The 20,725-nt window shown below is 50.1% G+C and overlaps 2 protein-coding genes across 3 annotated transcripts; one reads left to right on the forward strand and one right to left on the reverse strand.

The window, feature by feature from the left end:
* The first annotated feature begins 278 nt into the window (after window positions 1-278).
* Window positions 279-3,000, forward strand: LOC133362315 (zinc finger protein 79-like). Its single transcript, XM_061581245.1, has 2 exons — window positions 279-308; window positions 885-3,000. The coding sequence occupies exon 2, from the start codon at window positions 900-902 to the stop codon at window positions 1,515-1,517; it is 618 nt and encodes a 205-aa protein (XP_061437229.1). The 5' UTR covers window positions 279-308; window positions 885-899; the 3' UTR covers window positions 1,518-3,000.
* A 4,648-nt stretch (window positions 3,001-7,648) lies between these two features.
* Window positions 7,649-19,694, reverse strand: LOC133362322 (F-box only protein 43-like). Of its 2 annotated transcripts, XR_009757485.1 has the most exons (7): window positions 19,575-19,694; window positions 16,024-17,639; window positions 13,373-13,573; window positions 12,622-12,718; window positions 12,021-12,194; window positions 10,867-11,394; window positions 7,649-10,324 (listed from the first exon to the last, which is right to left on the reverse strand). XR_009757485.1 is itself a non-coding variant. In XM_061581253.1 (6 exons), exons 1-6 carry the CDS (start codon window positions 19,629-19,631, stop codon window positions 11,146-11,148), a joined length of 2,394 nt encoding a protein of 797 aa, XP_061437237.1. In that variant the 5' UTR covers window positions 19,632-19,694; the 3' UTR covers window positions 7,649-11,145. The 2 variants fall into 2 exon arrangements, 1 of the variants encoding a protein (XP_061437237.1); XM_061581253.1 differs by having other exon boundaries at window positions 7,649-11,394.
* Between the last annotated feature and the right edge of the window lie 1,031 nt (window positions 19,695-20,725).

Genomic DNA, 20,725 nt, shown 5'->3' on the forward strand with positions numbered 1-20,725 from the left:
AGAGAGAGACACGCAAACTCCAAATATACAGCAGCAGCAGCAGGCGTCAGGGTCGGGATCGAACCCACGACTTCCTGTATACCAGGCGAGGTAGTCAACATCTCACCACGGAGAGAGAGAGACACGCAAACTCCAAATATACAGCAGCAGCAGGCGTCAGGGTCGGGATCGAACCCACGACTTCCTGTATACCAGGCGAGGTAGTTAACATCTCACCACGGAGAGAGAGAAACACGCAAACTCCAAATATACAGCAGCAGCAGTAGGCGTCAGGGTCGGGATCGAACCCACGACTTCCTGTATACCAGGTGAGGTAGTTAACATCTCACCACGGAGAGAGAGAGACACGCAAACTCCAAATATACAGCAGCAGCAGGCGTCAGGGTCGGGATCGAACCCACGACTTCCTGTATACCAGGCGAGGTAGTTAACATCTCCTAGCCACCGTGATGATGATGAGAGAGAGACACCAAACTCCAAATATACAGCAGCAGGCGTCAGGGTCGGGATCGAACCCACTACTTCCTGTATACCAGGCGAGGTAGTTAGCATCTCACCACGGAGAGAGAGAGAGACACGCAAATTCAAAATATACAGCAGCAGGTGTCAGGGTCGGGATCGAACCCACTACTTCCTGTATACCAGGCGAGGTAGTTAACATCTCAGCACGGAGATACGAGGGCTTCCAGGCATGTTTATGACCATTTGCCCTCTCATTGTGTGCAATAACAGCCTGTGTGATGAATTTGGGAAACTTTTTCACGGCATCATGAATATATGAATAAGTATAGACGTGTAAGTCACGTGTGACTGTGTTTTTGCATTCATCTGTGCCTCGACACTGACGTGTAGGTGGTGTGGATATTATTTTTTTCTGTCTACAGCTGTCGCTTGGTCTGATGGAGCAAAGGCAGTCAGCACAGCTCGGTACGGCAAGGCAACAATGCGACCAGCGTGGATACAGCATGGAGCGGACTGGAAATTTGACACAGCACCAGAGAGCACACACAGGAGAGAAACCCTTCAAGTGCAGTGTGTGTGGGAAGGCATTTTCACAGTCATATAATCTTAAACAACACCAGAGAACACACACAGGAGAGAAACCTTTCAAGTGCAGTGTGTGTGGGAAGGCATTTTTACGGCCATCTGCTCTTAAAAGACACCAGAGAACACACATGGGAGAGAAACCCTTCAAGTGCAGTGTGTGTGGAAAGGTGTTTTCTGTTTTATGTCATCTCGTAATACACCAGAGAACACACACGGGAGAGAAACCCTTCAAGTGCAGTGTGTGTGGGAAGGCATTTGCACAGTCATCTGCTCTTGTAATACACCAGAGAACACACACGGGAGAGAAACCCTTCAAGTGCAGTGTGTGTGGGAAGGCATTTGCACAGTCATCTGCTCTTGTAATACACCAGAGAACTCACACGGGAGAGAAACCCTTCAAGTGCAGTGTGTGTGGGAAGGCGTTTGCACAGTCACCAAATCTTAGAGTACACCAGAGAACACACATGTGAGAGAAACCCTTCAGGTGCAACCTGCAGGAAGGCGTTTGCACGGTCATCAAATCTTCAAGTACACCAGAGAAGACACAAGCATCAAAAGATCTGCAAAGAGTGGAGTCTGAAATCAGCTTGTGAAAGTCAAAGTGCTGCAATGAGCCCATCCCTCATCAAACAAGAACCGGAAAAATATCCCAGCTTGGACACTTAAAGGTATCGAGGTGGAATTTGAAGAGGTGAAGTTGGAATGTGAAGAAGTGATGGTGAAGAGCGAAGAAGTGAAGGTAAAATGTGAAGATGAAGATTCAACTTTAAAATGGGACTTTCACATCGATGGAGGCAACGTGAAGCAGGAGGAGATCTGACTGAGGCAGAGCGAGGCAACTCCCAGCAGTTTGTGGAAGTGGAGGTGTGGGTGGACTTCCTCTGAGACAACACAAAGTGAAATGGAGACCCGGTATATGTGTAAGCCAGAGACGATGTCGCTCCAATAGATGCACCCTTGTCACAGGCCTTTAATGAAAAGAATGCGAAGTTGAACACTCAGTTCCTAGGTTCCACCTGCAGGGTAAGAGCAGCCAGTCTTTGTGGACCTGTGTTTTGGGTAGATCTCTAACCAGGAGCGAGAGCCAATAAGCTCCCAAGCATTCACTATGTTCTCATCATAATTGCATTTACATGGCGCTTGCTTAATCGCCTCTGGTAACTCTGAGTTTTGCATCGTATCTGGTCTCAAACACTCGAAACATCCCCAAGTGGCAGCTGCCCCTGTGTGGCACAAGGTGGTGGCCCTGCAGCGGCCTGCGTGTGGACAAGAGCCTGTCAGTAGGGGGCAATGGTTGATGTGGCGTCTCAGTTGTGGAGTTTGTAGCTAATGTTTGGAATTTGCTACATTTTAACTCGGATGCCAGCATGCAATGGCCGACTCGTTTTGAATGGTGCATTAGTACAGATACTGTTAAGCAGACGGTGCATATTTTTTTAATTAGCTTCTTGTTAATAGGATGTAAACTAATAAAGCATATTTCAGTGCAGTCATTCAATTTTGTTCATATGCCTGTCACGAATTTAGACTGAATACTTGTCTGATGGTGCGCGTACATGTAACCTTTTGTCTTTAAGGGTCAAACATTGAATAAGTGATGTTAGGACACAGTGTGTGTTTTGCAAGTAACCTGTACAGATAACTCAGGTGAGACTCATTGTTCTTGTGATACAGGTCAAAGGGTATTTTTGTGTTTTCAGGAAGCGTCTCCCTCTGGAGCAGCAACTCATTGTCTTTGAAATAGCGAGCACGCTCGGATCATTGATCAGTTACAAGGCATACCAATTAAAAGTTACACGAAAAGGAGGAACATTCTCTACAACACGAATTATAATTTTGTATTACGTGTTGACAAAGATTTTGTCGAATTAGGATAAGAAATGGTCCTTGCTGATTGGAAAGTCACGAAAAGAATTGCACACGAGCGACGCATCCACGCAAGCTCCCGATGCTCCGTTTTGACGTTTAAAAATGAAACAACTTTGAATTGTATTATGTTTTGAATTTGATAATTGTATTTCTTCATTAAAAGCTTTTTATTTTACATCTGGAAGACTTCATTGAAAACGACATTTCCTGTGAATTTTCTCTCGTCGTGAAGTAGATGGCCTTGCCGGGGATTCTGTTCGATGCGGACTTTCACCTGGTTGGGATCGCGGGGTGGAGATGAGGCGACACAGAGCTGGCCGTGCGAGAAGACCGCCGTCTGCAGATCGATTCCAACGTGATCGAACGTCTGTCCCTGTGCCTCCGTCGTTCATGCAGGGGACGCGTAGGTTTGCAGTGCCCCCTGCATGAAAGCGACGGAACGTGCAGCGTTCGTCACGAAGTTGTGCGTAAGCGCCATAACAAGGCGCTGTCAGCTGACCTGCCACCACGTGCACGGGTCAACAGGGGGCAGCCGAGAGAGAGAGCGAGGTGCGTAGGGGTCGACCAAAGGTTAAACCCCCGGCCCCCCACCGTGACCGGAGACTAACACCCCTGACCCCCCACCCGTCCCTAAGACCCCTTAAGATAAGACCTTCCAGAAGGTTCTGGGAGGGGGGGGGGGTCAGAAGGGGAGGGGCGACCCCGACATGGGGATAAAAGTTCGGCCCTCTGGACGGGCCGGGCGGTGTTCACCAGCTCAAGCCTGAGGACATCCCAAGACCTGAAGACTGGACCGGCACCCCGGGGACCCTCAACGAGGCTCTAGCCAGAGCTGCGTTGTAGCGGACCCGAGGTGAGCTCCTGTACCCTGGCTGGGACGGCCCGTCCAGTCTTCCCTGAACGCCGCCGGGCTCAGGGACCCGTGGGTAGCAGAGCCCGGAGTGTGCAGGCTGCTGCTGCTGCGGTAGAAGGGGCTGTCACTCCCGTGGGCTGTCGGGTGGAAGGGGCCGTACCCCTGCGTGCTAGAGTCGTGGCTAGAGGAGCCGAGTTCGACAGAGTTGCAATGAACGCGTCGCCTCAACCAGACGTCTCCGTGTGGTGAGTCAAGGACACGAGACTGACACTAAAGAGCGTCGCCAGTGGGTTTTCAAAGTTCCTTCGTCTTACAGAAATCAATGTCGCGTGAGCCCACCGCATTACAACAATGCTCAGCTGCAGCTCACGTGACTTCTGCCGCGACAATGTCTGGATGTTTTCGCCTGAGGACGACTGCTCGTGTTGCGATCGAAACGTCGTGATTTATTTATTATTTATTTTTTTCTACCTACGTGACTTTACTGAAAGAACCAAAGAGTATGAAAGACGTCTTTGTCTGCTGTTCATGTTCGTGTACATCGATATCCCACATTGCTTACACTACACACCACACAGGGAAATAAATAGAAACTAGAACGACTTGCTCCCAAGACAGAGGCAAAGATCCCCCGTGTAGCCTGCACAGAATGTTGGGGCAAGTGCTACTAGCGAGCACCCCTCACACAAAGACAAAGATCCCCCGTATAGCCTGCACAGAATGTTGGGGCAAGTGCTGTTAGCGAGCACCTATGAAGGCCGACACGGCACACGAGGGGTGGGTGGGGGGTAGCCAGCAAGCACGCGCGACCGCCTTTGTCTCCCCAGTGACGGTGTTTACACACCGCACCAGCTACTCATTTGAGGCTGAGTCGACCTAGTACCTATTTGTAAACAACTACGATCATAATAATAATGATAATTGGTTGTTTACCCTTCTATCTGGCAACAAAACTGACACATTATTTACAAGGAGTCATGTTTGCATAGACCACAATACCTGCGGTCGGAATGCAATCAAAACACACAACTCTGATAATGTGCACTGTCCTTGAAGTTGATTCTTCCACACCCGAGACAGCTTTCCTTAGATATTCTTAGGTTTTTTCGGTAAAGTCACGTAGGTAAAACATCAAAATTAATGAAAATAAAATAAAACAAAAATCACGACGTTTCGGAGGCAACACAAGTCTCCGTCATCAGGTGGGACCGTCACAGCCGAATTAGCTGCATCAAGTGAGGCAGGGATTCAAGATGTAATCCCTTAGCTGTGACGGTCCCACCTGATGACGGAGACTTGTGTTGCCTCCGAAACGTCGTGATTTTTGTTTTATTTTATTTTCATTAATTTTGATGTTTTACCTACACGGTGACTTTACCGAAAAAACCTAAGAATATGAATCCTTGCAGTCACGAAAGCTTCAAATCTAGAATTAGCTTTCCTTAGAGCCCAGTCTCGCCCTGGTGGTGTTGGACCAGACGACGCCACAAGGCGCAGTTCAACGACGACGACCACGTGGCGGTGACGCGCGCCTGTCACCCGGCAGCGCTGTGGCGAGCGCGGGGCTTGGCCTGGTCGCACAGATGTCGTGAGAGTCTCGTCGCTTGGACGCCGAGGTGCCGTGCCCTGCACGGCCAGGAGAGGGCGCTAGAGCGAGCGTGGACTCCTGACAGTGTCCGTGTGTGTGAGTGTCCGTGTGAGTGTCCGTGTGTGTGGCGAAGATCGGTGACCCCCCCCCTCGCACCACTCCCAAATGTAAACGCTCGTGACGGTGTGCAGGGCGTGGGTTCGAATCCCGATCCTGACGCCTGTAGAGTTGGAGTTTGTCAGCTCTCACCCCCCCACCACCCCCCCCCACCACACTGATTGATCACACACACACTGACCCCTCTCCCTGACCCCTCTCCCTGACCCCTCCCCCTGACCCCTCCCCCTGACCCCTCCCCCATGAGTTGGTAGTGGCTGTGGTTGTTGTTGTTGCTGATCGTGATGTCCACCGGGCGAGAGCGAGTTGGGGGACAATGTTGGGGTCACATTCAGAATTAAAGGTCACGCGCGTTTCGAGTATTTCGGCTGCTGCTGCTGCCAATCTCCCACGTGATGCTGTTGGGGCCACGTGGTCGAGACATCATTTGCGATGTTCCAGGTCGATTCTGATTTCAAAAAAGAAGCTAAGTGGCTCAGTGGGGGCCTTACTTGGTACAATTAAAAGTTGTGTTTCCTTGTCGATGAAACCACATCGGGTGACTGCAAAGAAAGGATTTGTTTAGACATTTGTGTTACTATTGCAGCCACATCTCTGGACAGCGACCTCTCTCTCTGTGTGTGTGTGAGCAGCTGACAAGATCTCTAGGGCGGTCGGGAGATATTCTTGATGTGTGTCTATACCACAAACAACAAAGACCCCCCGTGTAGCCTGCAACAGGCTGTAGGGGCAAGTGCTGTGAGTAGCAGCAGCACCTATGAAGGCTACCGGCGCTGTGGCACACGAGGGGGTGGGTGGCTACCAGCACCACGCCCGGCCGCCTTTGTCTCCCCGGTGCTAGCGATGTTTGTACATGCCACTCATTTGACGCCAGGACCAGTGTTGGGAATCGAACTTTCGGCCATTCGACGTATCCCCAAACTATCGCTTAGAGGCTTAGAGACTATGGGGTGGCGGTAATAGCGCAACCCATGACGATCCGCAGGGCGCGTTAAGTGACGCGGACACACACTCGGGGCGACGCGTTAACCAACGGACAAACCTCTTTTAATTCGACGTTCGGTAAAGTCACGTAGAAGGGAAATAATAAAATAATATAAAACAATAAAAATTCTCACGTTTCGACTGCAACACAAGCAATCATCATCAGGTGTGAAATCCACAGCAAGAAAATTTTAATTTTTTTTTTAAACACAAACAACTCCCATCGTTGGGATATCGACACTTTTTTCCCCCACCCGTGTCTCCCCTTAACGTCTCTTTGTGCAAGGGTAACCAGGAGAGATCTAAGCATACGGAGCTCAAAACGACAACATAAATCCAGTTGCTTATCAGTACTACGTATATTACCTAGGATGTTATATTGTAGAGAGTTGGAAACACCCAACTGCGAGGTTGAGTTCAAGTCGTGTTAGGGTCACGGACTGCGCCTCATCAGCAGGATCATCATCATCAGCAGCAGCATCCTCATCAACGTCAAGAGCAACAGCATTGGTGTCATCACCACCGTCCGTGCCTCTGGGGTTGCTGAAACGAGCAGGACATTGTCAGCCTGTACCACGTGGTGCATGCACATCATCAGCGGCTGTCCCACTGAACCAGGTCCCCCGGCGCAGGAATGTGGAATGTCCATCTCCGGCACTGGACGATGTGGAGCGCTGCTTGTGGCTGTCAAAGTGCCGCCGTCTGCTGGGCGCTGTTACGACTGCCAGAGAAAGGCGTTTGCGGTCAAGTTTAGCGAATATAAAATTGGTACATTGTTTAGAACAATTACATGTCATTGTTTCAGTAATAATGGGTTATGATAGTATTTCAGTATAAGCTGGATAAAAGCACGTTTTGCATGCAAGTCCATCCAAAGTGCACTTGCATCAGGTGCCCTGTGAATATCTCCACCAGTGAAATGTTGTTTATATCAGAACTGTGCTTACATCCAGCTTATTCCATATAAGTATACCAGAGCAAGCAATGATTTCGAACGTAGCAAGGGACGAAATGATCAATCAGAAGATTTGAGAATTAAAACCAAGACAACAGATGCAAATTACAGTGACACATAAAATGAATGGCCGTGAGCAGGGCACCACCAGAATGTGTCACGTCGGCTTTCGCGACCAATATTATTCACCTGAAGACGGCTGCTTGCGTTGTGGCCAAAACGTCGTGAGAATTGTATTTTATTACGTTTCATTTTTATTCTTTTATTATTTCCCTTCTACGTGACTTTACCGAAAGAACCAAGAAGATGAATCCCTGCAGTCACGAAAGCACTAAATCGAAATCATAAACGTTGGGTTAGATCGCATAAGTATAAATGTGTCGTAACCCTCCACCACCCGACACAGCCAATTAACCCAAAAACGTTGATGACGAAGAGACAGGTGAGATGAACAACAGAACTGAGGCCCATGGGGGGAAGGGGCGGTCGACAGAACACGAGATGGCGCTTTGGGATCCTTGGATGAGATTCGCATCACAAATGTAAATGATTCTTATGATTCTTATGATGGCGGAATGAGGCCAGAAGCTTTGAAGGCTCCCACTGGATGGCATTGGCAAGCAATCAGGAAGAAGAGTGTAAGATCATTATCTTAATTATAATTAAGGGACCACCACAGACGCATTAGTGCACGTGTGCTCTGGGAATTGTTTAACGTCGATATTGCACAATTCACGGCCATGACCACCAAAGGAAATTAATGACACTTTAAATTGTATTTTTTCCCTTCTCCGTGACTTGACCGAAATAACCAAGAATATGAATCCCTGCTGCAGTCACGAAAGCTTTGAATCGAAATTTAACGACACTTTATTAAAACTGCACGCTGTAAATGAAGGTACAATATCACACATCATAAATTAATTTTAAAAAACCTTCACTCGGATTTCTTTGAGCATTCACGGCAACACAAAGAAAACATTAAAAAAGTGATTGTATGAAAATACATTCATCACGTGTCACGAGTGGCCTCTCATACTCGCAGTTTTTCAGCTTCAAGTCCAACCATTAAAATAAAGTCCAAATCCTTGCCTCCAGATACATTTTAGATTAGGAGAAATAAGCAAGTTTATTGCAACCGATAGGACTAATCATTGCATAGAAACAGGTTACAAACTTACTTATTTCTCAAATGCTGCAAAGCTCTGACCGACCCCAGGGTTGGTGGGCAATATAATGTTACAACTATTAGAAGCGGTTTCACTTGAAAGGGGTTGTCACGGTCTTTCACGTAAAAGGCCGAGTGGGTCGGGCCGAAGCAGAACAAGGGTCGGTCCACGTGGCAAGGCAGTGATGCAGAGATGGGAAACTGCCCGTCTCACAGACACACACACAGGCGTATAAGGCACGTGGCACAGCAATGTCTCAAGTCGACTTAACAACATTAAACACAGCGCTCCCTCGCTATTCACGAATGTGTTGTCCGTGACTTTGGCCTATCCGTTGAATCGCATCTGGAACGCTGCACGACTGCATCGAGACAGACGGAAAGTGATGAGATCAAGTGACCGAGGAAGAATGTGATAAAGTGACGAGATTGATTATTTAAGGTCATTAATTAAAATGATCGGTTTTCATTCTCCGCGACATTGGCTATTCACCAGCATCTCCGGAACGGTTCAGAGAGGGAATACTATTCAATAAGAAAAAAACGAACAGATTAAAATGACTAATCCGTTATTCTGAGGAGCCATGTGAGGACATTAACAATATTTAATGGTTAAAATTGGGCTTTAAAGTTGTTACTTTTCCAGTAACTACGTGGGGGGCACTGGGCCATTCACAGCATCTTGATCGCATAAACATTCGTCTAAATGTGGACTATGGGATTAAAATTTGCGTTCAAATTGTGAACAAGACCTTGGGGAAATGAGGCTGTGCGCATGACGCCGCTCGGTCGACAGAAACCAGATGATCCAGATTCACCAAAAACTCCGAACCTTTACAAACACTAACCAGGCAAATACAAAGCTCAAGTTTACACCGTACATGCGATTACGATTGCAGAATTATATACATAACGCATTAATGCACGTGTCATCCTTATCCTGAGCACATCGGGTGACGCTCGCCGCGACTTACATAGGGATTGCCCAAGCAGTGCTGTACACACGCACATCAGCTCCAATGCTGGTCAGTCTTCATTGCTCCAGATAGGGCGCAGAATGTCAACTCCCTTCAGAACGTCACCCTTTGAACATTTGTAACACCGTGTGCAGTGCCGCTCGCTTTGTCCACACGCAGCCTGCATACTGTGACAGCGGCTGTCTCTTAAGGAGATCATCGCCGGCTACCGCTGGGTAATCACCACGACTGCTTTGCACGACCGTGAGTAACACCGTGCCAAGCGGGTGGCCACCGTCAAGTTTCTTAACCTTCTAACATCTCACCAACTGCGGCCAACCCACCAACTGGCCTTGAGGCAATGACAGAGAACACTTCGACGACTGCAATCAACACATTCTTCCTAATAAAGTGACGGTATTCAGTGGCAAGACGACAAACGTTCCCAATGTTCCTCCGTGCTCGAAGGAGCCACGACGGAAACGACAGCCGTGTCAGCACCGTTCCATTCCACGTAACGCTTCGCGCGCAAAGGCGGCGTTTGTTGATCGCGCTCGTGCAGTCTGTCATCCCGCGAGCATCACCAATACGCGCCGACAGATGTGCCGTCCGTTGTCCAGTGCACACGAGGCGCTAGCTGCCCAACGCATTCGCGGCGACGCGGACAACTTCCCCTCCGCACGTCGGCGCCAGGAATTCTTCAGCGACGCGCTTTAAAATCCAACTCCATCCCGAGCCGAGCCACGCGATGGGAGGAGAGACGCGGGCACGTGCGTACATACGCAGCCTGCGATTCACGTCATATTCACGTTCGTTAGACCACAAGGCCTCGTGTTTTCTTCTTCTTCCCGAAAATGCCACCTTCTGAACCTATTTGGCGAAAGGAGGTGACCATCTCATAGGTCGAATCGAAATTCACGAACCCTTGGTATTCACTTCATTTAACCGCGTTTGCCATCATAATCTGATATGTACATCAGATAATGCACAGCACAGGTAAGTTAACACATTGTATGCACGAAAACCATCATTATATTTGGCTTTTCACATAATCTTCCAAATTTCCAGCTCTGAGAATTAAACATTTCGGTTTGATCGGCATACGATGAACATCTGTACAGCAGGACGTGCGATAGCGAAGTGTTGTGCGTGCTGGTCGTGTGGCGAGGAGATCACTTGAAGGGATCTCACAAGCAGCTGGATGCCATGTTCTTTCATTTCTAAATGTAAAACTCATTCCTTTAGGACTGACTTTTGTATTTAGTTTAAAAACTAATGTCGCTTACCCAGGTCACACTAGCAATAGAGGCATTCCTCTCAATCTCTCACCTAGTCTTCGATAAAAGTATCCAGTGACCTCGTTGAGAGGCCGACAACACGAAGGCGATGCAGGCACCGAGTCCATCGACCTAACCCGGTCGACTTGAGGTGTCCACAGGCGTGTCCAGGTTGGGGGGCGGTGGGGGGGGGGCGTGGTGGCGGTGGCGGGGGTCGTGACCATAGCCGGTGTGGCGCACATTCAAACATCTCTCGGCGGAAGAAATGAAACGTCCGAGTTGGCAGCTCTCCTCCTCCCCACCGCCACCAACCCCCCCGGGCCCCGCCGCGTCACAGCCGCCTCAGGTTGCGCTTGCTCCGCTTGGTGCCGGGCAGCGCCTCCGACGGCCCCCGGCGCGCCGTCCGCGCGGGACTGCACGGGCGTGACCCGTGCCACGGGCACCAGCAGGTCGCGCAGAAGTCGTACGCGCACGACTCCCGCGTGCACAGCGCCCGCTCCTCCGCGCGGCGCAAGCGCGCCGGAGACTGGCAGCGCGGGCACTTGCGCAGCGACTCGTCGCTGTGGAGCGTGCGGCCCACCTGCGGCGGTGGACGGAGAGAGAAGGGCGCGATGACAAAGCGTTGAAGGGATATATTGTCGTGTCTGAAGTGGAGGCACCTAGTTTCTACTTCCTCTTGGTTCTTTCGGTAAAGTCACGTAGAAGGGAAGTAATAAAATAATAAAAATAAACATAATAAAATAATTCTCACGACGTTTCGGCCACAACGCAAGCAGCCGTCCTCAGGTGAAACCAGGTCTGTCGAGGCGACAGCGTCTGAATGAAACAGCACACGAGCTTGGAGCATGTATATACGCTGGGTTGGAAGGGGGGGAAAGGGCGCCTTGACAAAAGAATTTGCATATCAAGAGGAATTTAGCATATTTATATTTATGGGAAATGCAGTTTCTACTTCCCCGTACCTGATAGAATTTAACATCGAGTATTCGAGTAAAAATAAATTAAGGTGAATTGACAATAACATTTCATGTTTCCCACAAGTACGTGTGGTTAATGCGGCTTGATGCCTTGCAGTGGGTATCTATTTGATATTTGAACATCCTAACACCTGTTTTATTGCCAGAATAGGGGAAAAGCTTATTCGTATTTTCCATCACATGACAGAATCACTATCGCCTTGCCCCCCCATCACAAGTGTCTCCATACCGCCACGAAGCGCTCGTGCTGGCTGCTCGCTCGGCTGCTCGCTGCCTGCCCATTCGTGGGCGACGGCGTCGCGAGGCTTTGGCCGGACGGTGCCAAGGGACTGCCCCTGGGCACCGGCTGGTGCCAACGTGCGTCAGCCACGTCGTCGCCCGCCCACGGGTTGGGCACGTTCTCCTGGGGAGGGAAGAGTCACAACGAGGTTACGCTCAAGCAGCCCGCAATGAACGTCTCCACTGCTGCTCCACTGCAATAGATTTCAGTGAATGGATCATGGGCTGAATATGGTCATTGGCTAATTGTCATGTGACCTTCTCCCCACTTTGACAACTCCAGGATAAATGAAGATTCCTAATGTATGCTTTAAGTAGAATGGGTTGAGTGCCACCTATGGAGCACTGTGCATGGTTACAGCTGACATCATGTTGCATTCAGATTGTGCCGTGTTGTACTGCGTTGTTAAAACACGGTTCTGAGAATTGATCGCTTTCAATTCGCATCAATAAGTGTAAAATGAGCTCAAGCCTCACGTAAATGACGTGACTTCTGCGTGGCCGCACACCAAGCGGCTGGAGTCGTAGACGCTCACTGGCCCCACACGTACCTTGTGCCAGATCACGGGCACCGATTTGGGAGTCAAGAGCCTTAGCGCCCGCCCCCAGTCCACGGCAGCGCGCCACACTGCGCTCACTTGGCACAACCTGCCGCAAGACACGTACCACTTAGCCACGTGTGCCTTTCACCTGTCCCCACAACAGAGTTAGCAGTCCCGAGTTGTGAGACTTTATTGGGCAAATAAATAGCAATATTGCTATTAGAAGTGGTGAAGTAGTAGCACAGGAGTAGGCACACTACACAATGAACCTGGCAGCAGATCACATACGTGAGAATCGATATCTCAAGCAGTCCTGGGGAGCCTTCACCAACCGGCACCGACCAGTGTGGTAATTTCTAGATTTGAAGCTTTCGTGACTGCAAGGATTCAAACTCTTAGTTCTTTCGGTAAAGTCACCATGTAGGTAAAAAAATGAAATTAAAATTAATAAAAATAAAATAATAAACATCACGACGTTTCGGAGGCAACACAAGTCTCCGTCATCAGGTGGGACCGTCACAGCCACATTTGCTGTAATGATACAGCAAATCTTTCGCTGTACTGACACAGCAAATCTTGCAGCCCATGTATTGATACAGCAAATCTGGCTGTGACGGTCCCAGCTGATGACACCGTGTGGTAAAGTCTGGTACATGAACTGCTGTGACCACAGGCAAGGGGAGCGAGCGAGTCTAAATGGCTCATTCCCGCTTGTGGCCAGAGCAGCCTCCGGAGGGTGTGGGCCCCACCACTTGCGTACCTGTCGTGGTCCGCCGCCGACAGGTAGCCAAGCAGCTGGCACACCACGCGCCTGAGGCCCTTCTCCTCCAGCGCGGCGATTATGTCGAGGAACTTGCAGCCCATCTCACGTCCAATGAGTTGCTTGAGCGAGGGGCTCTCCCTCAGGGCGACGGGCACGGAAGCGAGCGCCTGCTTCATCGCGTCGTTGAGCTGCGCCGGGCTGCCGTCGGGAAGAAACGGGAGAGCCAATCAGCACGCGGCAACGTTCAAACCACGTGGCACGTCCCAATGCGATTGTTCGGCGAGCAACCACCACAAGGACGGACGGCAGTGCCAGTCACCGCTTGGTTGGTTGTGTGTGTTTTTGCGAGACTAAACCTGCAAGTGGATTTTATAGTTTAATAGTACACACCAAAAATTAACCCGTAAAAACAACGTTTTTCACTATAAATCCTTTATATGCGTGGCATCGGTTTTATTTTATTATTCATTTCAGTTTTTCTTGAGTAAGAGTTTCATTTTTATCACATTGGTATTTTAAATTAAATATGAAAAAAAAATTCCTAAAAAGTGTAAAATTTTGTAAAAAATGTTTCACGAAAATAAATTGTCACGCACAACGAGTCTGTGTGCAAAATGTCAGCTCGATTGGATCACGGGAAGTGGGTTAAAAAACGACCGAAAGATTTGCACGGTCGTAAGCGCGCAAGCAAGCAAGCAAGTGAACTTAATATAAAGGATTTAAAAATGTGAAGAATCATTACTAAAGCAGAGCCAGCGATGCTGACTGCGGCTGCCTTGTGCTTTAGGGGCCTGATGTAGACGACTATTTTTTTTAGCGTTTACGTCTTTCTGGTGTAAGTTCTCTTAATCTGGTTTCCAAATCCCACATTTAAATGAAATAGTCTAGCAGAATTTAAACACTTTGAGAATGAAATATGGATATTGTGAAGCCCTCTGGATGCTATCCAAACTAAACAGTCGAGCACACCTGCTTGTGAAAGCACACTCAACACAAGACAGATGTTTTGTTTGCATGACCACCCCTCGACCCGCAGCAGTGATGCTTTGCAGGGTTAATAAAGGACGCTCCATATAAAACATAGATTGCTTCATTTAGTTGGCATTTACACAGCCATGGTGATTTGCTGAATATCATAATTCATTCATAATCAACGTTTATGGGTTTAGATCGCTGCGTTATTTATAAATGTGTCGTAACCCTCCACCACCCGACACGGCCAATCAGTAAAAAAGTGTCACGTTGACAGAAGACAAAATAGTTCACTGCTTTAGCCCACCGGTGTGTTGAAGCGTGAAACCACAACATTTACAATTTGAGTAGTACGACGTTTCGCTGGTAATTGCATCCAGCATCATCGGGCAATTCGCTTCAACACACCGGTGGGCTAAAGCAGTGAACTATTTGTCTTCTGTCAACGTGACACTTTTTTACTGATTGGCCGTGTCGGGTGGTGGAGGGTTACGACACATTAATAAATAACGCGATCTAAACCCAAAAACGTTGATTATGAATGATATTGGTCGCGAAAGCCTCCCACGTGTTAAATCACAATTGATGTTTCATGGTCTGATTATCTTCTCTTTTTACACGCTTTCATTTAACTCACACTGTCTCTTGTATCCTCAACTCTGTCTATTGCCGTATCCTCAAATCTTGTAACTCTATTTTACCCCACTTCCCAATGTGGTATCGACTGCAAACTGGGTATACGTATGTCATACTGATGACAATACTATATTCTAGCATTAAAAATATATATTTTTTAAACAATCTTTTGTATATCTTGTGTTTCGGCTTGGGTCTAATTGCCCACAATCAACTCACGTTGGCTGTAAATCACCACGGTCCCTTACGCCGTGGCAAGCTTCGGGGCCACTTCCTCGAGTCGTGAAGTTCTGCCATTACTCGTACGGTACATTTCATTAAAGCGTGTTTAAAAAAGAAGTGTTTTTAAATATCACTTGATTTAACTACCTCGTTTGGATTGCTTCAGACTTTTTTAGTACAATTATGTTGGCTCCGCTAACCTCAATGTAACAGCAGAAAATATTTAGCGTCGAATGTAAAGGGTCAATCCTGAAAGGTAGGATTCAATTCACGTATTTTTAGCATAAAAACTATCTCTATGTTAGGCGGCGACTGGGTGGCTCAGGTCAGAACTTGGAGCTGGAACTGCTGAGATCCTGGGGTTGTAATCCAGCCAGCTGCCTGTTATAAAACTGGGATCTCAAGGGCAGAGAGTTCCTGCTCTTGGTGGAAGAACCGAAGACTGTACAAAAAGACACAGCATAAAATTTGGTTGTTCACTAAATTTGACAATTCCAAGCACTGAGAATTCAAAATATTTTCAGTGATAGCACAGGTGGGAAAGTGCTGCCCCCAACTATGTGGACCAGAGGTAACTTTGTGGTATCTGATTCCGTGAGCTATTCGTTCACACAAAGAGGTGCATTGCTCAGCAAGTTACCAATGGATTATGTCTTATGACATGCCAAAAATAGCTCAATTGGGATAAAATGAGAAAATATAAAATACTATGTAAAAATATTGATCTGAATAGATGAAATGTGCTTAGAGTGGCCTCTCAAGAACACCCTGAAACAACATGAACAGCACCGGAGAGAGTCACGATGCCCTACGGGTACCTGTGCCTCCACGCCGACGTCGATGCTCGACCCGAAGCCCCCACAGGCGTGGCCTCCTGCAGGCCCTGACAGAACCGCCACGCCACCTCCTGTTGCAGCCTCAGGGCGGGCGTGAGCACCGCATCGGCGCTCACCACGCCAGCGCGCGTGGGTGGCGTGGCATGGCGCGACACGCACGGGGGCGCCGTGTGCACGGCGGCGTTTCTCAAGGCGGCACTGGCGACGCCGTCTCTCGCCGTGACCATCCTCCGCTGGCTGCGCGTGTTCACCACTCGACGGCAGCTCGGCGACCCGGACGCCGCCGCCGCCTCCTCCACGTGCCGCGCCACCTGTACGTTCGCCCGGCCGTCATCGACGTCCGACCGGGAGCCGCCTTCGCGGATGGTAGAGGGGCTCTGCAAGCGGCCCAGTCTGCGGCTACGTGGCCACAGGTCCGGCGTGAGGTCGTCGCCCGAGCCGTCCAGGCTGCGCTCATCCGCGTCGTTGCCGCCCTCCGTAACGACGCGGCCCCTTTCCGAGAAAACGCAGCGAAAGCTGCCGTCGTCGTCGACCGCGGGAGAGCCTGGCACCGCGTCCCTGCCGCCCAGCGAGGGAGAGCACCGCAAGCCGCCGGGGGATGACGGGTCCAGGTTGAACGTGCGCGCGAGCGCCGTCACTGGCGTGCGGAACACGGAACTGGCGCCGCGCTCGCGGCCCCTGCGGTTTGGCTGCGGCGTCTTCAGGAATGGCGGCGAGAGCGACGTCGACGCGCGGGCACCATCCAGAGAGTCGCGGCCGCTCGTGTCGCCGTCGTCGCCGTAGTCGAGGATGGAGGAGTTCGGCGTGAGTCTGATTCCAGAGTCTCGCTTCTCCGTAGTCGGCGAGAACAAGCTGGCGTCGGGGAGGGCAACGTGGCCGGACACGTCCGGTCGCCGCGTGCCCACGGCACCACCGCATTCTGTCCCCATGCCCACGCCGCTTTCGACGGCCTCTGCCTTTTTGCCCAAAAGTTCATCCAGGGTGTTACGCTCCCCTGCAGCAAAGTTATGTCGGCCGGATTTCGCCAAATCCGCAGAGTCCTCGTCTCGCTTCCAGCTGCTCGTCACAGCCGGCAGGAAGGGAGAGTCGTCCAAGTCCACGGATGTTCGGGACCACTCCGCCACGCTCGCGTCCGATCCCGGGCAACTTCTGACAGAGCTGCCCGGAGCATCCAACCCCTCGCCGCCTGCCTCACGGGACACCGTGCCGTCGTCAGTGACGCTGGAGCCCAGGCCCGAGTCCTCGTGCACCGCCGCACGGTCCAGCGCACGCCTCTCATCGTCACAGAAGCCCTCCTCGTCCTCCTCAAGGCCACTCGGATCCGTGTAGCTGCATGAATCGCTGTCGGTCCTGTCAGACTTGATGCCATCATCCCTGTTGTGGCGCGAGACCGCTTTTGAGTGCCGAGGCCGCCGCGTCTTGGCCACGGGGAGCTGCGTCACGGCCCTGGGGCTCACGCTGGACTCGCGCTTCCCTCCACGGGTCAGTGCCGGCGAAGAGTTGCACGGCTGGGGACGTGGTGGGGCGGCCCGATGGGCCAGCCCGGTCAGCCACTCAGGCCTCGATGACATTCTGGAGCACCCTCTCGTCCACGTTGCCTGAACAAAAATACAAAGGCAACAAACGCGCTCGGGTTAACAAATGCGTAGCCATGTGAAAAAGTCAAATGCTTTTTAATCTGCTGTTCAGATTTACCCAACACTCAAACCAGGGGAGAAAGTGTTTTTATTTTAACTTAACCCTGCAAATATCTATAACTGCACAATAAACCGGTCTTAATATAATGCAGGCAGGTCGAGCGGTGCATGAGCAAAGCCCCAAAGCCCCACCGCTGTACGTTCAGATCGTGCAGAGTGAATCGCGATGCCGTTGCTCACCCATAGCAACACCACCGCTGCAGACTTACGCCACGGGGTTTTTTTTGGCGCCTCAAATTTCAAATTCCGCGCCTCTGGGACGCGGGGGCTTGCCCGCGCAACGAGCACGATTACATTTTCGACAACAGACAAGGGTCCAACCAAACCCCTACCAGGCTACAATTCGCACTTGCTAGTGCACACAAGCCGATTGGGCCAAGCGTCTGGGAGCGCGCGAGCCGACTGCGGTAGCCACTCACAACGCTGAGACGAGCAGCGGCTGAGTCAGAGTGAACTATCTTCTTGGTTCTTTCGCTAAAGTGACGTCGAAGGGAAATAATAAAATAATAAAACATAATAAAATGCAATTCTCACGACGTTTCGGCCACAACGCAAGCAGCCGTCCTCAGGTGAAGAACAGGGCTGTCGGAAAGACAGCGCCCGATTTTTTATTATGTTATTTTATTTATTTTATTATTTCCCTTCTATGTGACTTTACCGAAAGAACCAAGAAGATGAATCCCTGCAGTCACGAAAGCTTTAAATCAGAGTGAACTACTTCAAGTGCAATAGATTTACTCTGCTTAGGCTTGATGATCAGTGCTGCAGAATACATTTCGCAGATCAGCTGCCAATGCGATAATTTATTATTCTCGGATTTAAATGTCCTACGTGCTAATCAACTTACACGTCCATAATAGAAGATTTTTTGGGTTAAATCGCGTAAATGTATACTTGTATAACTGCGGGGCCCAAGCCATATTTATATATGTTTACGCGATCTAACCTCCATTATAGACGATATTGGTCGCGAAAGCCTACGTGTTAAACTAACTTACACGTGGTCCCGATATCGGAGACCCCATTAATGTAATGCAGCCATCGGCACAGAATGAAGCAGGTCAATAATGATGATAATCGGCGTGGTGGTGTTAGCGTTTGTATATTAATTGCTCCAGGGCGTGTTAAACAAAGCCACATCACCCGAATACTCAAGGATCGTAACCACGCTCTTGTAAACCGTTCAGGATTACAATATTACACGCGTTATGTACCAAACAGGGTCGACGCATTTATAAACACCACAATAATTTCCAATAATCTTCCTTCTCAAGGGACGATTTAATGGTGATTTGGTCAAGAGCTGACTATCAAGCGTGTTGTGATTGGTGGGAAAAATTCAGTGATGTTTTCCCAATGTTTCTCTTATTTCAGTGGGGAGTTCATAAATGCATCATCCTATATTTTAGCCTATTCGTCTTTCAATCTGTTCGGGATTCTTTAATTTGCAAGAGGCTTCTTATGATGCTTTCAATCGAAATGAATAAATGCTGGCGCTTTCACTGCGACGATTCCATCACGAAAATTACATCATAAATGACGACAATGTAATCCACAAATCAATCAGGTACAAGTGATGTAAACATTTTTATTTAAAGCTTTCGTGACTGCAGGGATTCATATTCTTGGTTCTTTCGGTAAAGTCACGTAGAAGGGAAATAATAAAGTAATATAAGTATAAAAAATAAAAAAAATTCTTGCTGTGGATTTCACACCTGATGATGATTGATTGTGTTGCAGTCGAAACGTCGTGAGAATTTTCATTGTTTTCTATATATATAAATCGCGAATCTGTCTGTCTGTCTGTGTGTGTGTGTGTCGCCGGACCATACGCACTTTCATTGGACGGCGGTTGCCCCTGGCAACGGGTAGCGACGCCTTCGCCGCTTTCATTGGACGGCGGTTGCCCCTGGCAACGGGTAGCCACGCCTTCGCCGCGGGGTGGACGCCATTTTTAATTCCCCTTAAAAATAGGCGCACGCATTAACACGCGACTCTGACGTAAATTCATCAAAGTTTCACGTCCTCTTCACTCCCCCCCCACCACAATGTGTGCAATTACTATTATAGGGTCGGTAGATTATTCAATTATAGCGATTAGACAGTATTATTGTAGTGCGGGGGGGGGGGGGGGGGAACGGCACCCGTACCCAGCGTCAGCCGGGTGGCAAAATCAGGCGAGGCCGGAGGCTCTGCACGGTGCTAGGCCTCGACACCCACCACGCGACTCTGAGGTAAATTCATCAAAGTTTCACGTCCTCTACAGAGTCGTGAGGGAGGGACAGCGGTGAGGGAGAAGAGCGGTGAGGGAGGGAGAGCGGTGAGGGAGGGAGAGCGGTGAGGGAGGGAGAGCGGTGAGGGAGGGAGAGCGGTGAGGGAGGGAGAGCGGTGAGGAGGGAGAGCGGTGAGGGAGGGAGAGCGGTGAGGGAGGGAGAGCGGTGAGGGAGGGAGAGCGGTGAGGGAGGGAGAGCGGTGAGGGAGGGAGAGCGGTGAGGGAGGGAGAGCGGTGAGGGAGGGAGAGCGGCGAGGGAGGGAGAGCGGTGAGGGAGGGAGAGCGGTGAGGGAGAGGGAGAGCGGTGAGGGAGGGAGAGCGGTGAGGGAGGGAGAGCGGTGAGGGAGGGAGAGCGGTGAGGGAGGGAGAGCGGTGAGGGAGGGAGAGCGAGGAGAGAGCGGTAGGGAGGGAGAGCGGTGAGAGAGGGAGAGCGGTGAGGGAGGAGAGCGGTGAGGGAGGGAGAGCGGTGAGGGAGGGAGAGTGGTGAGGAGGGAGAGTGGTGAGGGAGGGAGAGCGTGAGGGAAGGAGAGCGCTGAGGAGGGAAAGCGGTGAGGGAGGGAGAGGGTGAGGGAGGGAGAGCGGTGAGGGAGGGACTCAGCCTCAAAACAGTAACTGGTGTGGCGTATTAACATCGCCACTGGGAGACAAAGGCGGCCGGGCATGGTGGATACAAGTCCCGGGCGAAGCCGGGTAGTACAGCGCTTATTATTTTATA

The sequence above is a fragment of the Lethenteron reissneri genome, unplaced genomic scaffold, assembly GCF_015708825.2.
Source record: "Lethenteron reissneri isolate LAM-NWPU_2019-01 unplaced genomic scaffold, ASM1570882v1 scaffold_1433, whole genome shotgun sequence".
Lineage (NCBI taxonomy): Eukaryota > Metazoa > Chordata > Hyperoartia > Petromyzontiformes > Petromyzontidae > Lethenteron > Lethenteron reissneri.

What these genes read in the sequence shown, in the direction of transcription:
- LOC133362315 (XM_061581245.1), top strand. Translation starts at nt 900, where the DNA reads ATGGAGCAAAGGCAGTCAGCACAGCTCGGTACGGCAAGGCAACAATGC.
- LOC133362322 (XM_061581253.1), bottom strand. Translation starts at nt 19,631, where the DNA reads ATGAAAGCGGCGAAGGCGTCGCTACCCGTTGCCAGGGGCAACCGCCGT. An exon ending in GCAACCGCCGTCCAATGAAA is followed by an intron (nt 17,640 to 19,574) that starts GTGCGTATGGTC and finishes ATTTTTGTTCAG; the next exon opens with GCAACGTGGACGAGAGGGTG. An exon ending in AGCACGAGCGCTTCGTGGCG is followed by an intron (nt 11,395 to 12,020) that starts GTATGGAGACAC and finishes CCACCGCCGCAG; the next exon opens with GTGGGCCGCACGCTCCACAG.